The 14,817-nt window shown below is 47.8% G+C and overlaps 1 protein-coding gene across 1 annotated transcript in view; it reads right to left on the reverse strand.

The window, feature by feature from the left end:
* Window positions 1-14,817, reverse strand: part of GPC3 (glypican 3) — a 141,112-nt gene that overhangs the window by 24,729 nt on the left and 101,566 nt on the right. Inside the window, exon 7 of the mRNA XM_026848867.1 lies at window positions 3,848-4,001. Coding sequence (XP_026704668.1) covers window positions 3,848-4,001 — 154 coding nt within the window. The remainder of the gene's footprint in view (window positions 1-3,847; window positions 4,002-14,817) is intronic.

The following is a 14,817-nucleotide window of genomic DNA, read 5'->3' on the forward strand; positions in this document are numbered from 1 at the left end:
CTGTTCCCAAGACAACTTTTGTTACTGCCTAACACAGATATTTTGGAAGGGTAAATCCTCCTCTCGTCCTCCCACACCCCCTCTGCCCCAATTGCTGGATCCCTCAGAACATACCCCGGGTGATGCTCCAGCCACTAAAAGGGATTTTTTCCTCCTGGCAAAGCCTGTGAGATGCCCAGAGGCACAGCATCCCCGCACAGGTGAGCTGCACTACACCACCTTTGCAATCCCCCAAGAAGCCTGCACCACCTCTTCCCTAGTGCCTGCTAAAGCTGCCTGCCCAGCACAGGAGCCTCTCCAGCACCCATGTTTTATTTTCAGGCTTCCTGGCAATGAGCTCGTCAGTTATAAGTGGCATCTCGAGCGAGAATGCCGGAGGTGAGCTAATTAGTGGGTGGCTGGCTGGAGCGGCAGCGAAGCGCCAGCCACCCTGGGGCTCTGTTTGCTTTGGGTGCCCGATGCAAGGATGACCAATCCCAGTGGGGTGCGAGCACACGTTTGCGTCGTATAGCCTGGAAGATATTTGCACTGACTCATAATTTGGGGGAAAATACTATAATTTATTTGCAAGAATGATTTGCCACTGGTGTGGCATAAATATGTGTATGTACACAGCTCTATTTTTAGAGCTGCATGGCCAGGGTGCTGGCTCCACAGTTACTCCATTGACAAACAGGATGCACTCTTCTCTAAGCTGGGAGGTTTTCAGTCCTCCCCCTTATTGTAAACATTATCTGCCTTCAAAATCCTTAATGTGTTGCAGATGTGACAAACAATAAAAGACCTATCATAAAAAAAAGCCTGCCATCTCTGTGTTTCCCACTGGGGCAACATAATAATGAATTTATTAGCATATAGGGCTCACCAACATATGTTTATAGTCACTCACAAACTTTTGACTTGACAGTTTACAAGTATGTTTAAATCATTAAAGTTTAAGTTGACTGTCCAGTTATTACAGGCTCATTATAAATAGGAAACAAAGGTTACATTTTATACAACAGGCGATAAATCAAAACTAGTCTGTATTTGAGGCTGACTTTTTTTTTTCCCCCCTCTTTTTTCATCTCCACATTTTCAAGACCTTCTGAGGGGACATCTTAGTGAGGCCAGTACCGAGCAGCTGTTTGCAGTTAGCTGGCAGGACCAGCAGCACCCACACCAGGGAGCAGGAGAAAAATCACACTGCATCCAAGAGATGCAAAGACCACAGAGGTGACAAACTGCCAACATTTTCACTCAGCTGATGGCCAAACTCAGTGCCAGCCTGAGGCACCCACCTGTCCTCTTCCCCAAGGCATCATCAAGTCCACCTGCATGCTTGGGAAACCCTTTGTAAAGGAGATCTCCACTGCCATCACAGGGCCAAGGAAATTTCCTCCTAAACTGAATAAAGACTCTAAGAAAAGGAAAACAAAGCACCCAAACTGTGTTCCCCGACTGCAAACCTCTGAGGGTCAGAAGAGGCACTCAGACATGCTTGGAGGTGGTTTTTGGGTTTGGACACTGTGCTACAACTCAGACCTCCCCTCCCAGCCATCCAACCATGCTCCTGCCCTAACACTGCAGAGCATCGCGCACAGGATAAAACTAGGGAGTCAGTAACTCAACCCCAGCCACTCCCAGTCCTTTCTGCCTCTATTATGGTGTAACCACCTTGGGAAGAAGAAAGATAAAGCCACACTAAATGTAAAAGTTCATTTTGTAAACCATTTCCAGATTTGAAAGCCTGGCATCATTTCAAATCAGCATACTAACCTAAAATTTAGAATTTGTGGAAAGGAGGGGAGGAATGTGGAATGGTTTCTGGTCCCTTTTATTTTGTGCTATGTACATGTGATATGATACGATGGGAAAAAAATAATTGAAAAATACCATTTCAAAGTACAAAGAAATATCATTCTCAAAAATGCTGAAAGTGAGTATTTCCACACCATCAGCAACTTTTCCTGGGCTTCTTTCCAACATAAAACTTGCACAGAGTCACAGTTTATATCCAATACCAACCAAATAGGATTCTGTCACTTAGATCAGCTTCTCCTTCCTGCTCTGAAGCAAAACACAAAAGAAAGAGCATTACAGCATGGGCAAGCAAGGAAGAACCAGAAAGTCTCCTTGGCCACGCTGATGGCACAGCTCATGTCCTCCAAGGCCAGTCAGCGCCTAAAAGCTGTGTTGGAGAAACTTCACACTCTCAGCAACCTGAAAGACTTAACCTGCCAGGAACACACTGCCCCAAAGCCACAGCTGCTTTAAAGTTAATATTTACCCATCCTGTACCAAAGGCAGCAGCAAACACCCTCCAGCAGAGTAGCAGAGGTTTTCCTACTCTTTTCCTACTACATGTTCTTGTACCACAGTGACAAGAGAGATCTAAATTGTTAGACAGGCAGGTTGTTGGGGAGATCAATAGAGTGATTAAACTAGCCTAGAGAGACAGAAAAAGGATGAAAGGATAATACACCCAGCTTCAGAGATCACTGATAATATTATGGGGAAGGCTACAAGAGGAAATTAGAAACATTAAAAATAGCATAAAGGTGTGACACAAAGATCATGGAAAATGAAACACATTATCTCTGATCTCGATTCGGGACGATGTGGATCACCTGTATTTCAACGTACACTTTGATATTTAGATCTTGGATGAAGTAAAGTACATTTTATCCTTCTCCGAATTCTGTATTTGTCTTTCAAACTTGGATTGGAGGACTTAAAAACTCTTTTCTTTCCCTTACCTGATATTTGAATATATGTATTTTATATATTTTACATAATGTGTCAATAATCTTTGATATGAAACTGGCATTTAATATTTCAGCTCTCACTTCATTACGGATATTTTAATTATCCCAGACCAATAGAAGGGAATTTATAAACATCTGTCCTTCGTTTAAGAGACCAAATTTGCCTCTTAAACTTCAAAGCTGTAAAGCTGATTTTATCCAGGTTCAGTTGTCTGGTCCCTCGAAGGGCACCACATAGCACTGGAACCAGCATTAACTGGGCCAAGCCTCCAGCCTGCAGACCCATGTCCAGCTCATCCACAGCGGACGCAGCCTCTAACAGCCTGGCCTTGTTCACACGAGTGAGGCAGATGATGCTGCTGAGCTCCATGGAGCCACAAGTAGGATGACAGTGGGTAGTGGGTCAGGGAGAAGGCACATGCCAACAGCATGTGTGACTGTCCAAGTTGAAACCAATCCTTCGCTTTCTCCTCCTGATGGGTAACCAGGGACTACCTTATTAATAATGTAGCCTTGAAGTACTAGGAGTGCCTCATGGTCATTTTCAAAGCAACAAACGACGTGACTTGTACGGGCAAACAATGCCGTTTCAGGCTCTCGAGTACCTAAATTACTTCTGCAAAATGAGCCTGACTTATTTGTAAAAAATACCACAGGTTTCCAAAGCCTAGATCAGAAATAACCATCATCTGCTGCAGTCAAACAATTCTTACTGACTTTCTAATGCCCTCCAAAAAGCCAAAAAGCTCATCTCTAAGCTCATGAGTAGGGGCAGAAGTGGGAAGAAGAGGGTGACTCTGGGACCTACAGCAGGTTTGCAACCTGTCTTGAACCCTCTCCCATGGGTTGCCCTCAACACATCCCTGCAAAACTGATGTGGAAAAGCAGCAGCATTTGTTCTCCAGCTGCTGCCTCAGCTGGCACCAAGGCCAGCCAGCACAGTGCTGGGCATCAACAGCCACTGGGCTGTGCCTGTGGAGACATCGGTGGTGCCTGCAGCAAGCGGACCTGAGCAGATCCCAGAGAGCAGCTCCCTGCACCACTGCCATGACCTACAATCCACAGAGCATCAGCCACTGTGGGAGCACCGTCCCCATCACCTGCTAAGAACCGGAGCTGGTTCCTCACTCGCAGCTCTCCATCCCCAGAGCCTCCACCACAGGCATCTTCATCATCGCAGTCTCCGCTCTCCTCCTCCTCCTCTGAGGTTTTGCCTGGAGCTCTTCGGTGAGCCAAAGCCATCCCTTTGAGCAGCTGAAAGACACGAGGTGCCACAGTCATTCAACAGCTTCTCTCCACCCTCCCTCCCTCTTCATCTCATGCTCACAGGGGGATTGGGTGACAAGAGGGGAACGGGGCTCAGCGGAGCCAGGACAGCGGTGCAGGACCCCACCGTGCTCCTCATGCCAAAGCACCAATGAGCTGCTTCATTGGTGGACAAAGCTGCACACAAAATCTCAATGAAAGAAACAACACACTGAGTAACTCTGCCCTTCAGCCTCTCCCCAGAGAGCATCGCATGAGCTGGAACATGTCTAGCAGCCCTGTGAGACCCCAGTGCCACCAAAGCTCAGGAGAGAGCTACAAAACACGTGTCCAGAGTAAGGCCAGACTGGGCAAAAAATAGCAGCAAGAGGAAATTTTGTTCAGGGATTCTCACTGCTTTTCAGGGACTATCTCCCATCTGAGGAGTAAGCATGTGAAACAAAAAGGCAGATCTCTCGGCTATGTATGGTGCCCCACAAAATTAACCTAAAAATCTCATTCCTTACTCTTGAATTGCATAGGATGCTAGTGGAAGTTTGTGGGACAGACAAGCAACACAACAAAATGATCTTTTAAAGGGTGTTTTAAAGCCGAGTCCTAACTAACAGCGGCAGGTTGCACATCTCTGAGAGGGGTCTCGAATACCTCCACTGAGCACGAGGTCAGGACTGCTTTCCAAATGACGGGTGGGAGCTCCCCACGCTGCCCCCTCACAGCACACAGAGGGATTAGACACGTTTTAAGCTATCGGCTTCCTTTTCCTGCTGACTTTTCCGATTTTGCTGTTGCTGAAAGCAGCCAGCTATTTCATCATAAACCCAGATCCACTTTGAAAAAGTATGAGTCAGCCGGTTAATATATGCTGAAAATTTCTATCACTACCACTCCGCTGTTAAAAGCCTTCAAAAAAAAAAAAAAAAAAAAAAAAAAGGATAAGTAACAAAGAAGATATTGCAAAATGGGAGCTTTCCGCATACTTCAGGGGTTTAGTTAGCTCCATCTATTGCAGCAATATGCGTGCCTTTCAAGGCATTTTTTAATATCTGGAATCTAGGTTATATTTTTAAACTATTAAGCTAGCCTTAGAAAACAGTTTCTGAAATATTTAGCTGCTGAAGTTTATACAGCCTTGGAGGAATGCTTTTGGCATCTGGCTTGCTCTGTCCACGGCAATGTCCACATAACTTAGTGTTTATATTAGAGGAGCATAATGTAATGAAAAACAAATGGCTCAATGTGAGACCCCTTTGGGTTCCCCGACTGCATCAAACAATGCAGCAAACCGCTCCCCGGCACATACAAAAGTCTGCCTGGCGTGACAGCCGTGCTGGGTCCTGCATCCACGGGAGGAGGTAAAACACAGCTCATGTTCCCAAAACTCAAGGGATGTGTTTCCATGGCCTTCAAGAGGCTTTTGCTCTGACTGTCTTAAGTTCACTTTTCAGGTATTTTATTTTATTTAGACATTTACAGGCCTTCCCCAGAATATGATGTAACCACAAAAAAAACAAAACCAAACAGCCAACCAACAAGGGAAATGCAGCGCTGGGGGTTGCATGGGGAAGAACTTGCACAGGAACTGAACACACCGACTGCTCAAGCCTTTACACCCTCACTTGTTTTCTCTCCTCCAAACGAAGCCCACAGCTAACAGCAGTCCTCAGCACAGAGTATATCAGCTCAAGGTGGAAGGAGGGTCTCCCACACAAATTACGACACGCACCAGTTCGAACCCACTGCCCCAGTGCACCATTGCTAAAAATCCAAGCCCAAAGGTGGAAGGGCACTGTGACCGCTCAGCAGCAGGATGCTCACTCCTCTGCATCCACAGCATGGAGCAAGGCAGCCGGGACCCCACCGCGCAGCTCAGCGGCACAACTTTCATTACTCACCCAAAACAGCACAGGAACTTTCTGGCGGAGAGAATTAAGCTTTGGGATATTTTCAGATTTAATAAGCTCAGCGGGGAGGCAGGGGAAAATCAGGATTTTTCAATTGTGTGTTTTCAAACATTAAAATTACTGAGCATTTCTTGTATTACTACTTTTTTCTTGGCAGGCATAAATTAGCAGCTTAATTTCTCTGCCTTTGTAGCCACAATAAAACAGGAACTTTCTGAGAAACACCGTGCGGGCACCAACTTTGGTTTGAGTGAACGTGACATCCCTGCGCCACGCTGTTCCTTCTTTTTCCAGGACATAAGCTCCATCCTTGGCCACGCGCTCCCCAGCTGCTGAGAACCACAGGGAGGTTCAGCGAGTCAAATTTTACAGCTGTCTCTGGGAGATATGAAGCCCATGACACAAAACCTACTGGTACCATTAGCAGGAGACCTGGTGTGGGGTGGAAATCCCACCCGGCTTCATTGGTGCATCCAGACCCAGGAGCACTGTCAGATGCCTTGGCTTTGGCTGGAGCAGCAGCCACAGTCCCACTCATCAACCATTACACAACCTCCCCCATGGTCTGCACACTTTATGGAATTATATTTGGTGGACTGAACATAGATTGCCCATCCTTAAATAGCAAGTGGAGCTGACTGTACCCTAACATTACAGTTTATTCATGTCCTGTGGTTTAAAGCCTATGGTAAGAGCCAGAAAAATACATAGTTGGGTGAATGCTAAAGTAGTATGTAATGGTGAGATGGCTTTAACTTAATCACAATTCATCCAGCTGTAAGAGTTTAGAGTCGTATCTACTCTTCTTTGCTAAACCATAATGGCAAAAATACACTATAATGTACCCGATGTAAACTAGAACACTAATTGTGGGAATCCACACACACGCATCTCTGAGGTGTCTGCAGGGCACTCATCTCCCATCTGCACAACCACCAGAGAATCACAGAATCATTTAGGTTGGAAAAGACCACCATGGCAGGAAACACGTGGGCCACAGCCTTTGCCTCGAACTACAAGCTCCATCAGCTCAGAGGTGCATCAGCTTTATTTCCAGTCTCATCCCTTTTAAACCACGACCCTGAGGATGGGAAGGGCAGGGGTGGTGTCGCTGTACCTCCGCTGCCGCATCGGCCGCCGGGGCATCGGCACGAGGGATGCCGGGCAGCCCGGCTGGTCCCCATATACATCTTTGTTGTTTGGCTTTTCCTGTGGTCTCCCTACAGCTTAAAAAACAAGGCAGATGAGAACCGTGCGCCAAGCCTTTCTGCAAGGAAAGCTCCCCAGGGCATCCCAGCGTGATTTACACAATTATTCATAACCATACAGTGACCAGACAAAAACAGATGCAGCAACATGGGGTAATGACTCAGCTGGATTTGGACGGGCCACTGTATGTTGAAATCTTTATAACTCCTCATTCTTTACAACCACTTTACTCAGAGCTCACCATCCCACCAGCCCACTGAGCCACCTGGTCTTGTTTTTCCAATTTTAACATAAACAGTGAGAGCTGCAACATACTTTTTATCATTAATCTCCCTTCTCTGAAAAGAAATCAGCATTGTGTTTCTTGGACTGCAGTTTAATAGCTGTTCTCTCCTTTTGGAAACTATGCCTGCGGTATTGCAAATATCGATTTGAGCAATACCGAAAATTCTGCCCACAAATTCAGATAAAATATCGGCAGTGAGCTACAAGCACTGTGCTTCTTCAGGGCAGAAATCATCCCTTTCAACATACTTCAAAAAATACGTAAAGTGAAGAGAACAACTTAACAGATATTAAGGCGAATAGAAGACTTTTACAAAAGCATTTAATTCCTTCATGAGTTTATGGGAGAAGTCTGATTAATATTTGTAATCTTTTGGTGGACAGAGCTGTCATTTAATTTAGCTTGCATGACTGAAAGAATTTAATAAAAGTGTTCCATAGAGTTTTGCTGAAATTCTTTGCATGTTTTTAGTAAGCCTCTGGAATACGATCAAACCTAAAAAGCTGGAGAGAATGGAGACTGAACTTGCAGCTAAAATAATATTCAGAATTGTAACATACACTTAATAATCAAGTATTCACATCCACCAGAAAAAGTGTCTCAGTGCAGAACTCCTCCGGATTCCCAGCCATGTGTCCATGAAGGGGACCCTGGGAACTCAACCCAGCAGCAACAACCAGCCCCTGGCTCTGCTAGAAACCTCTCAAAACTCAACCAAACCCACCAACTCCTGAACGCCCGCAAAACTTGGGATGCCTTTCTTCAGGAGCCTTGGTAAGAAAGAGCTCTGGAGGAGCAAAGGTGTTATTTCCCCTTGCTGCTGCGCAAGCCGCCCGCTCCGGCCACGTGCTTTCAGGTACCCGACACAGATGCTGCAGTACTTCCCACACAATTCCTGAGATTCCCAACATGTCAGGTTTTTCTATTTTAAATTCCAGCCTGCTGAAAACATTGGTTTTGGGAGAGAAAAATGAGATCTTATAGTCAATACTGACCTTGAAATCTGCGATACCAAAAAATTTATGGGTGGCTTTTAAGTCAGGGCAGCATCATGGGAAACATGCAGATTTTCACACGATACTGTTCCCTGTTAACAGCTCATTACAATGTACAGAAGTATATTCCCATTATGAAATACAGCTGGGGTTGTTTTACTTACGAAGGTCATTATCTGATCACAAGCAAGAATCAGGGAAAGGAACCCATTTTAAAAGGCTGAAGTTGTTGGACTTTTTGAAAACTCATGTGTTTTGAATTTTGTGGCCTGATCATACACAAGTATGCAACAGCAGAATCGATTCTCTCCACTTCCTCTGCTTATTAGCCCTGGAAATAGCATGGAAAAAATTATCTTTTATTAGCAAATACTTTCTTTATTATTTAAACAACCCTCATCATGAGACTCACTGCTGCCTTCCACTCTACTTCTCTATTTCCCAGCTCCATTTGGTTTATCTTTTCTGTGGACAGGGGCCATGGTGGCACAGGAGTGTGCACTAGCAGAAACTCAATGCAAGATCAACAGCATCATTTTCATTTGCTTCTTTCCAAGCTCTAGAGAGCTTTCCCCCTCTCTGGCGTCAATAAAATACAACGCATATTACAGGAAAACTCAATGTTCCCTGGAACCGAGCACCAGTCGCCATTTAAAAATAAGGATATTTAAAATCTTTAAGATATCTCTAAATACCAGAATCTGTACTTTTGTCTTCCAAGAGTGAACTCATGTGCCTGTGCACACAGGCAGGCATCGTTGCCCATCTGACCACATTAGCCCATGGACAGAAGAGTCCATTTGGGCAGAAGGACACCCAAATTGTGGTTTCCTTACGGCCCTTCCAGTTGGAGGCACTTTGGCAGCACAGACGTGGCAGAGAAGAAACCTGTTCCTAATTGTACTCCTATTTCAAGCTCAGCACAACAAGGAGTGATCGCTAATCAAATGTTAATAAAGTGGAAGCAGGCTTTGGAGCTGGAAAAGTCATTTTCAGTGCTTGGAAAAACAACAAGCTGGGCACGTCAGCTGTTTTATCAGCTGCCCTAAAAGCAAATCCTACACTTCCCCGTGCTGCCCTGCTTCAAGACGTCACAGGTTTTGTACTGCTAAAGCTGTACTCAGCAGACCAAGCCTCAGGCAGCACCTCCTGCCTGCTCTGGGCAAGATGGGCAAGGGACAGCCCTGGGACGCCCTCCCCATGCACTGCCCTCGGGGCTTCACACCAGGCTGTGGCAATGGGTGCCAAAAGGGGTGAACTGCAGCTCTGAGTTTATATTGTGGCTCTTCAGCTATATAAATGTTTAAGTCTTTACTTCTAGCACTCAAAATACCATCTCTTGGAATGGGAAAAATCCCTATTGTGCATCACCCAGGGCCTACCTGCACAGCGGGACCCCATTTACTGCCTTCAGGGGCTCCAGAGGAGATGCTCTCAGCTGCCAGTAAATCAGTTTTCCTGGTCACTCTACTGATAGCACAAAGAAGCTGGTGACAGCAGGGAATTATTGGCCAAAGGGTGGCCCTACTTTATGGATCATCAGCTTAATTCCAGATTAGCTATCAAAACTGACAACATCCCTATGGGTAAAGGAAGACAGATAAAGACCCCTAAGTGCTGGCAGTAATTAAAATGAGTCCACACTGGACAGTAAATCTCTTCTGGCAGCAGAAGGGGCTGCCAAGCCGTTATGAATTGCTCCGGTTTGGTGACAGCAGGCTGATGCCCGGGACAGGATGCTCCTGCAAACAGGAGGCTAAGCCCTCGCTAGCACCACAGCAGGCAGAGGGACCGGCTCCTGCCTGCTCTCCCCAAGGCAGGGGAGGTGTCACTTCCCCCGACCCGAACAAATGCTCATTCATCACAGGGCACATGCGAAAAAGAGATTACTCAGGCTTTACGATCAGCTCATTCACCTTATATCCAGTTCCTTCCCTTTCCACCCCGCAGCTATTTATGGCTTGTTTTCGTGCAGCGGTAGGAAGGAACAGGACGGTGTGGGTGACAAGCAGGGCTGCAGGGTCCAGCCCAGCCTGCTGGGGACCTGGGCAGTCCCTGTCTGCTTCTGGCTGGTCCCCTGAGCCCTGCATCAATGACGATGATGGAGTAATGCTGCTTTTCCCTTTGTGAGCTGCTACAGCTCCTTCTCCTTTGCATTTCTGAGACCAAACTATCACCTGTCCTTCAGCATCCCTTCCCACACAGTGCCATCCACCTCCATCACACACAGACATCCCTCAAACTCCAAAACCCCAATCATTAAACCAATCATTGAACAAGCAGCTGAACCAGTTAGTAGATGATGCCTTCAGCACCTTGCTGGAATCTGCCTGGACATTTTCCTGCCAGGATCAGACAGACTCCTATGATCTACCACTTCTCTAGAAGTGATGTAGAAATGCAGCTATTTACTGCAAACACTCCCCTTGCAGCTCTGTATTGCTTTGCCTGGACTGGACTGACCTGCACTGTTTCTTCAGTTCCAGTCTCTGCCACAAAGCCCATAGGTGCTTCAGATCTGGTGCTACTCATGCCAGAGCATCTCCTGAGGATGTCTGGTGCACAACCCAGGAAACCCGTACATTGATAAAGAGGACCAGAATGCCACATTAATCATGTGGGTGCAGTTTTAAACCTGCATCAAGGAAAGATCAAGACTACCTGGGCTTTCAGACTGCCTGGAAGAATTAAACAAGGAAAGAAAGTCACCAAGAGACCTGTCCTCACCAGGCACACAATCACTCATGTTGAGGGTGGAAAGGCATTGCAAAGATGCTCCCTTCCTTGCTACCTGCAAGGTTGTCTGCCTCAACCTCTTCCCACACGATGTCTTCACTTGCATTGTCTCCCAGCTCCTTCTCCCCACAAAGTTTCTCAGTCTCCTACCAGCAGCCCCAGCTGCCTTCCCCTCTCCACTCGCTCTGCATCACTAGACAGGAGAACATGGACCAATTTCTGCACCTGTCAAGCAGCCACCCCTCAGGGGGAGTTGGCAACTGAGTAAGGAAGGGTGTGGGAACCTACATGGGCCAGGACCCATCACTGCTATTATCCATATTTTCCATATTTTGTTTAGTTATGTTGGAGCAGAACCCCACTCTGCCTTCCAAACACTGCTCAGGAGGGCCCGAAGTGCACATCACCAGAAGATGAAACATGAGACAACAAGCAAAGTAGGAGCACAAGGAACAAGAAGACAACATGGGTAGAGATGGAGCAATCAACCATCTCATCGCCATCACATCCTTCAGGCACCTGAGCAGGGATGGCCTGGAAGGCAGGTGCCCCAGATGCAAGAGCACCTAGGAGGACACGTAGGTACCATACCATCTTGAGCCATCTGCTAAAAAAGCCCCACGTTTGTGTCGAGGGGGACTGGCGTGCCCAAGGCAGGGCGTGCAGCAGCGAGCGGGTCCCTGCAGCCTCCCTGCCGCCCAGCCCAGCCCACGGCGGAGCGGCTGGGAGATTTCCTCTTGGCTCAGGCTCCAGCACACGTGGCCACTCTCCGGCTGTCAGCGACGTCTGCCGGGGCTGCCTGCGAGACAAACATCTCGTCCTTGGCACCAGGTAGGAAACAGCAAGCCGAGAACTGTGCCAGAAGGATTTTTTTCCCCCCTCTTCTCCTTCTGCCACACAAATGAGGAGCAAATCTCCATCCCAGACGCTTCCCTTTTCCCCTAAATGCTCCCAGCGGAAAGGAACTTCTCAAATCATGTATTTTTGTGCACAATGTTGTCTTGTACAGAGGTTTCTGCCAGAACACCAGCCCCTGTCACCCTGAACGTACCTTGACCTCCCAGGGGCTGCCCCTTCTAAGCTTTACTTTTTCATTCATTTCACCCCAAGGCACTGGAAGACCAAAAACCAACTGCAAGCAGTTCTGCTCAATATACCCAGCTCTGCAGAATTGTCACAGGGGACTGAACAACTGTCTCATAAGCCAGTTACCTCCTATCAGACAAGACAACCCCAGTGCAAGGCTAATTACCAAGCCATTGAATTCAGCAGAGGCTTAAATCAAGCAGGAGGAGGAGGAGGAGATCATGGCAACCCCTACCCCCCCCCAAACCTGATAGCTAGGGAGCAGCATGCAGTCAGTCTGCCCTCCCTGGGGACCCACCGGCCACCACACTGGGGCACAGGTTGTGCCTAGCTGAGCCCTGGACATGCTCCTTGGGAGCTGGTGGGGTCAGTGGCCTCCAGTGTCCCATGGCCACCTCTGCCACACAACAGTCACCACACCATGCTGCGTGAACAGGGGGTCCACAGGCAGGACTGGGCTGCTGCTGCTGCCAGGGAAGGTGCCCAGCTGGAATGGGGAGCCCCAGGCCCTACTGCCGCAAGTATTTATGCAGGCATTCAACTGAGACAAACCAGCCCAGAAATAATCCCAGGAACAGGGTCTCTACAGCCTCCGTGGTCCTTAATTAACGGCTGATGGCTGGGCTGGCTCCTGGGCAAGGTCACAGCTCTCCTCTGCATTCAGAGCATGGCTGCTGCTTGCTAAAATCCAAACAGGAGAAAATTTAACTTCAGGGCCACAGCTTTTTCAGTGTCAATATTGGCACCTGCCTCCTAGGATGGGTCTAAAAGCCAGATAAAGGAACATGCAGGCTTCAGCATGGACACTGCTGATACACTGGGGTGCAACTCCTCACCAATACTGAATGTATCCAACAGAAACAGACCCCGCAAGGCTCAGGCCTCCAGAGCTGCAGGCAAGAGGCAGGAGGAGCCCTGTCCGGGGTGGCTCTCCCACACAGATGCACAGCCACCAACTGAGCAGCTGAAGCAACTCAGCATCTAAATTAGGTTCAAAGCTGGTGACTTTATACCCTCCCCCATGAGATCCAACACTCACAGAGGAAGCCCTGAAACGCACCTACACTGAATATCACCCTCAGCCTTTAGAGGCTTATGTGCTGCACAAAAAGGTCAGTAAACTCCTTTCCCACTCACAGTCAGGAAGCATTCGAGGGGTCCTGCCAAAAATAGAAAGTAACTTCCTGCCCATCACAGTATTTCTTGGTATCTCGAACACCCATCCTCTGCCAGCTGCCTCCCACCTTCCCTGCTGACCGTTTCACCCAAGACAGCATCTTCTTACACATGGACCCGCAGAAAGGCCAGCCAAGCACATTTTCTTCTTTTAAATACCATTCCCTCACAATAGAGCTGAGTGAGGCCATAGGCAATAAATATTGCTGTAACCTAAACTTCCCTGTTTGCCCTCAGAGTTTTATGTGCTGCAAGGGCCATCTCGAGCAGCATGTGCTCCAACAGCAAGAGCACTAAAACACAACCCAACCTTTGCAGTCAGTTACATGTCAAAACCAAGCTAAGAAGTTTAACGAGCAACAGCATTAACCGAGAGTCCTCCTGAGCCATGAGGGTTATTTGCACCTGCCCCAGTGCAGACAGGTCAAAGCAGTCTCACTGACTGGGGACTGGGTTTGCCAGCTCAGAGACCTGCCTAATTACAGACATCTGCTTTGTCAGCAGGTATAACAAAAGGAGTGAGATTACAAATTATTCATTACCCAAAACGTACAAAACCTCTTGCAGTTTCTGACAGCAGCACAGCTTGGATGAAATCTGCAGCAGTCTGTGCTGGCCGCTGCCTCCACGGAGGTGGGATAGAGCATCAAGAGAGGTCCCAGGAGCAGCCTCAGCTTCTTACTAAACCAAGTCAGTGCTTTAAAAAAGGGACCACCCTTTCCCAGAGCAGGATTGCTGGGTGGGGTGTAGGTCTAATGCCTCTTCTCCTTCAGACCTAGAAAGCTTTGGTGACCTTTGTTGCAAGAATGAAGCTGTTGAAATCAGAAGATGAACTGCTTCAGCAGGCTAATGTCTTTCCACACATAGAAGTAAGACACCTTACACTGCCCTCTCCATCCAAGGGATGCCAGAGCAGTGAGTGCTTTCAGGGCTTTCAATATAGGATACACACAAACCTGCAGCAGGCTGAGCCGGCAGGATCTGCAAAGACTCTTCTGCCACCCATCCCTGGCTGGTGCTGCAGACCAGATACACACTAACGCCTCTGGGAGGAAAAAAATAAAACCCTAAAGTGTGCCTTGTTCCCACTGCAGAGTGGTTTGGTGAAGTGGCAGAATTGCACCAGGGAAATCCCCAGCTCCGACCTGCCGGGCACATGGAGAGGTCCCCGCCACCGCCTGCGCTCCCGAGGCACAGCCAGGGCACGCAGCGCGGAGCGCCCGCAGAGGGGCTCTTCCTCCCTTCCCCTGAGAGCGTTATCAAATAAGGGGCTACATCACGTCAAACTGGAATCAAAAGTAACGTTACTGTTAGAAAGGCGTTTTCCCAGGAACAAAAGCGATCAGATTTGTTCTGCGGCCACGGCGCCCATGGGTTACCTTCCAGGCCTGCTCCGGACAATGAAGCTCCCAGAA

This window comes from Athene cunicularia, assembly GCF_003259725.1.
Source record: "Athene cunicularia isolate RWA chromosome 4 unlocalized genomic scaffold, athCun1 chr4_part3, whole genome shotgun sequence".
Classification (NCBI taxonomy): Eukaryota; Metazoa; Chordata; class Aves; order Strigiformes; family Strigidae; genus Athene; species Athene cunicularia.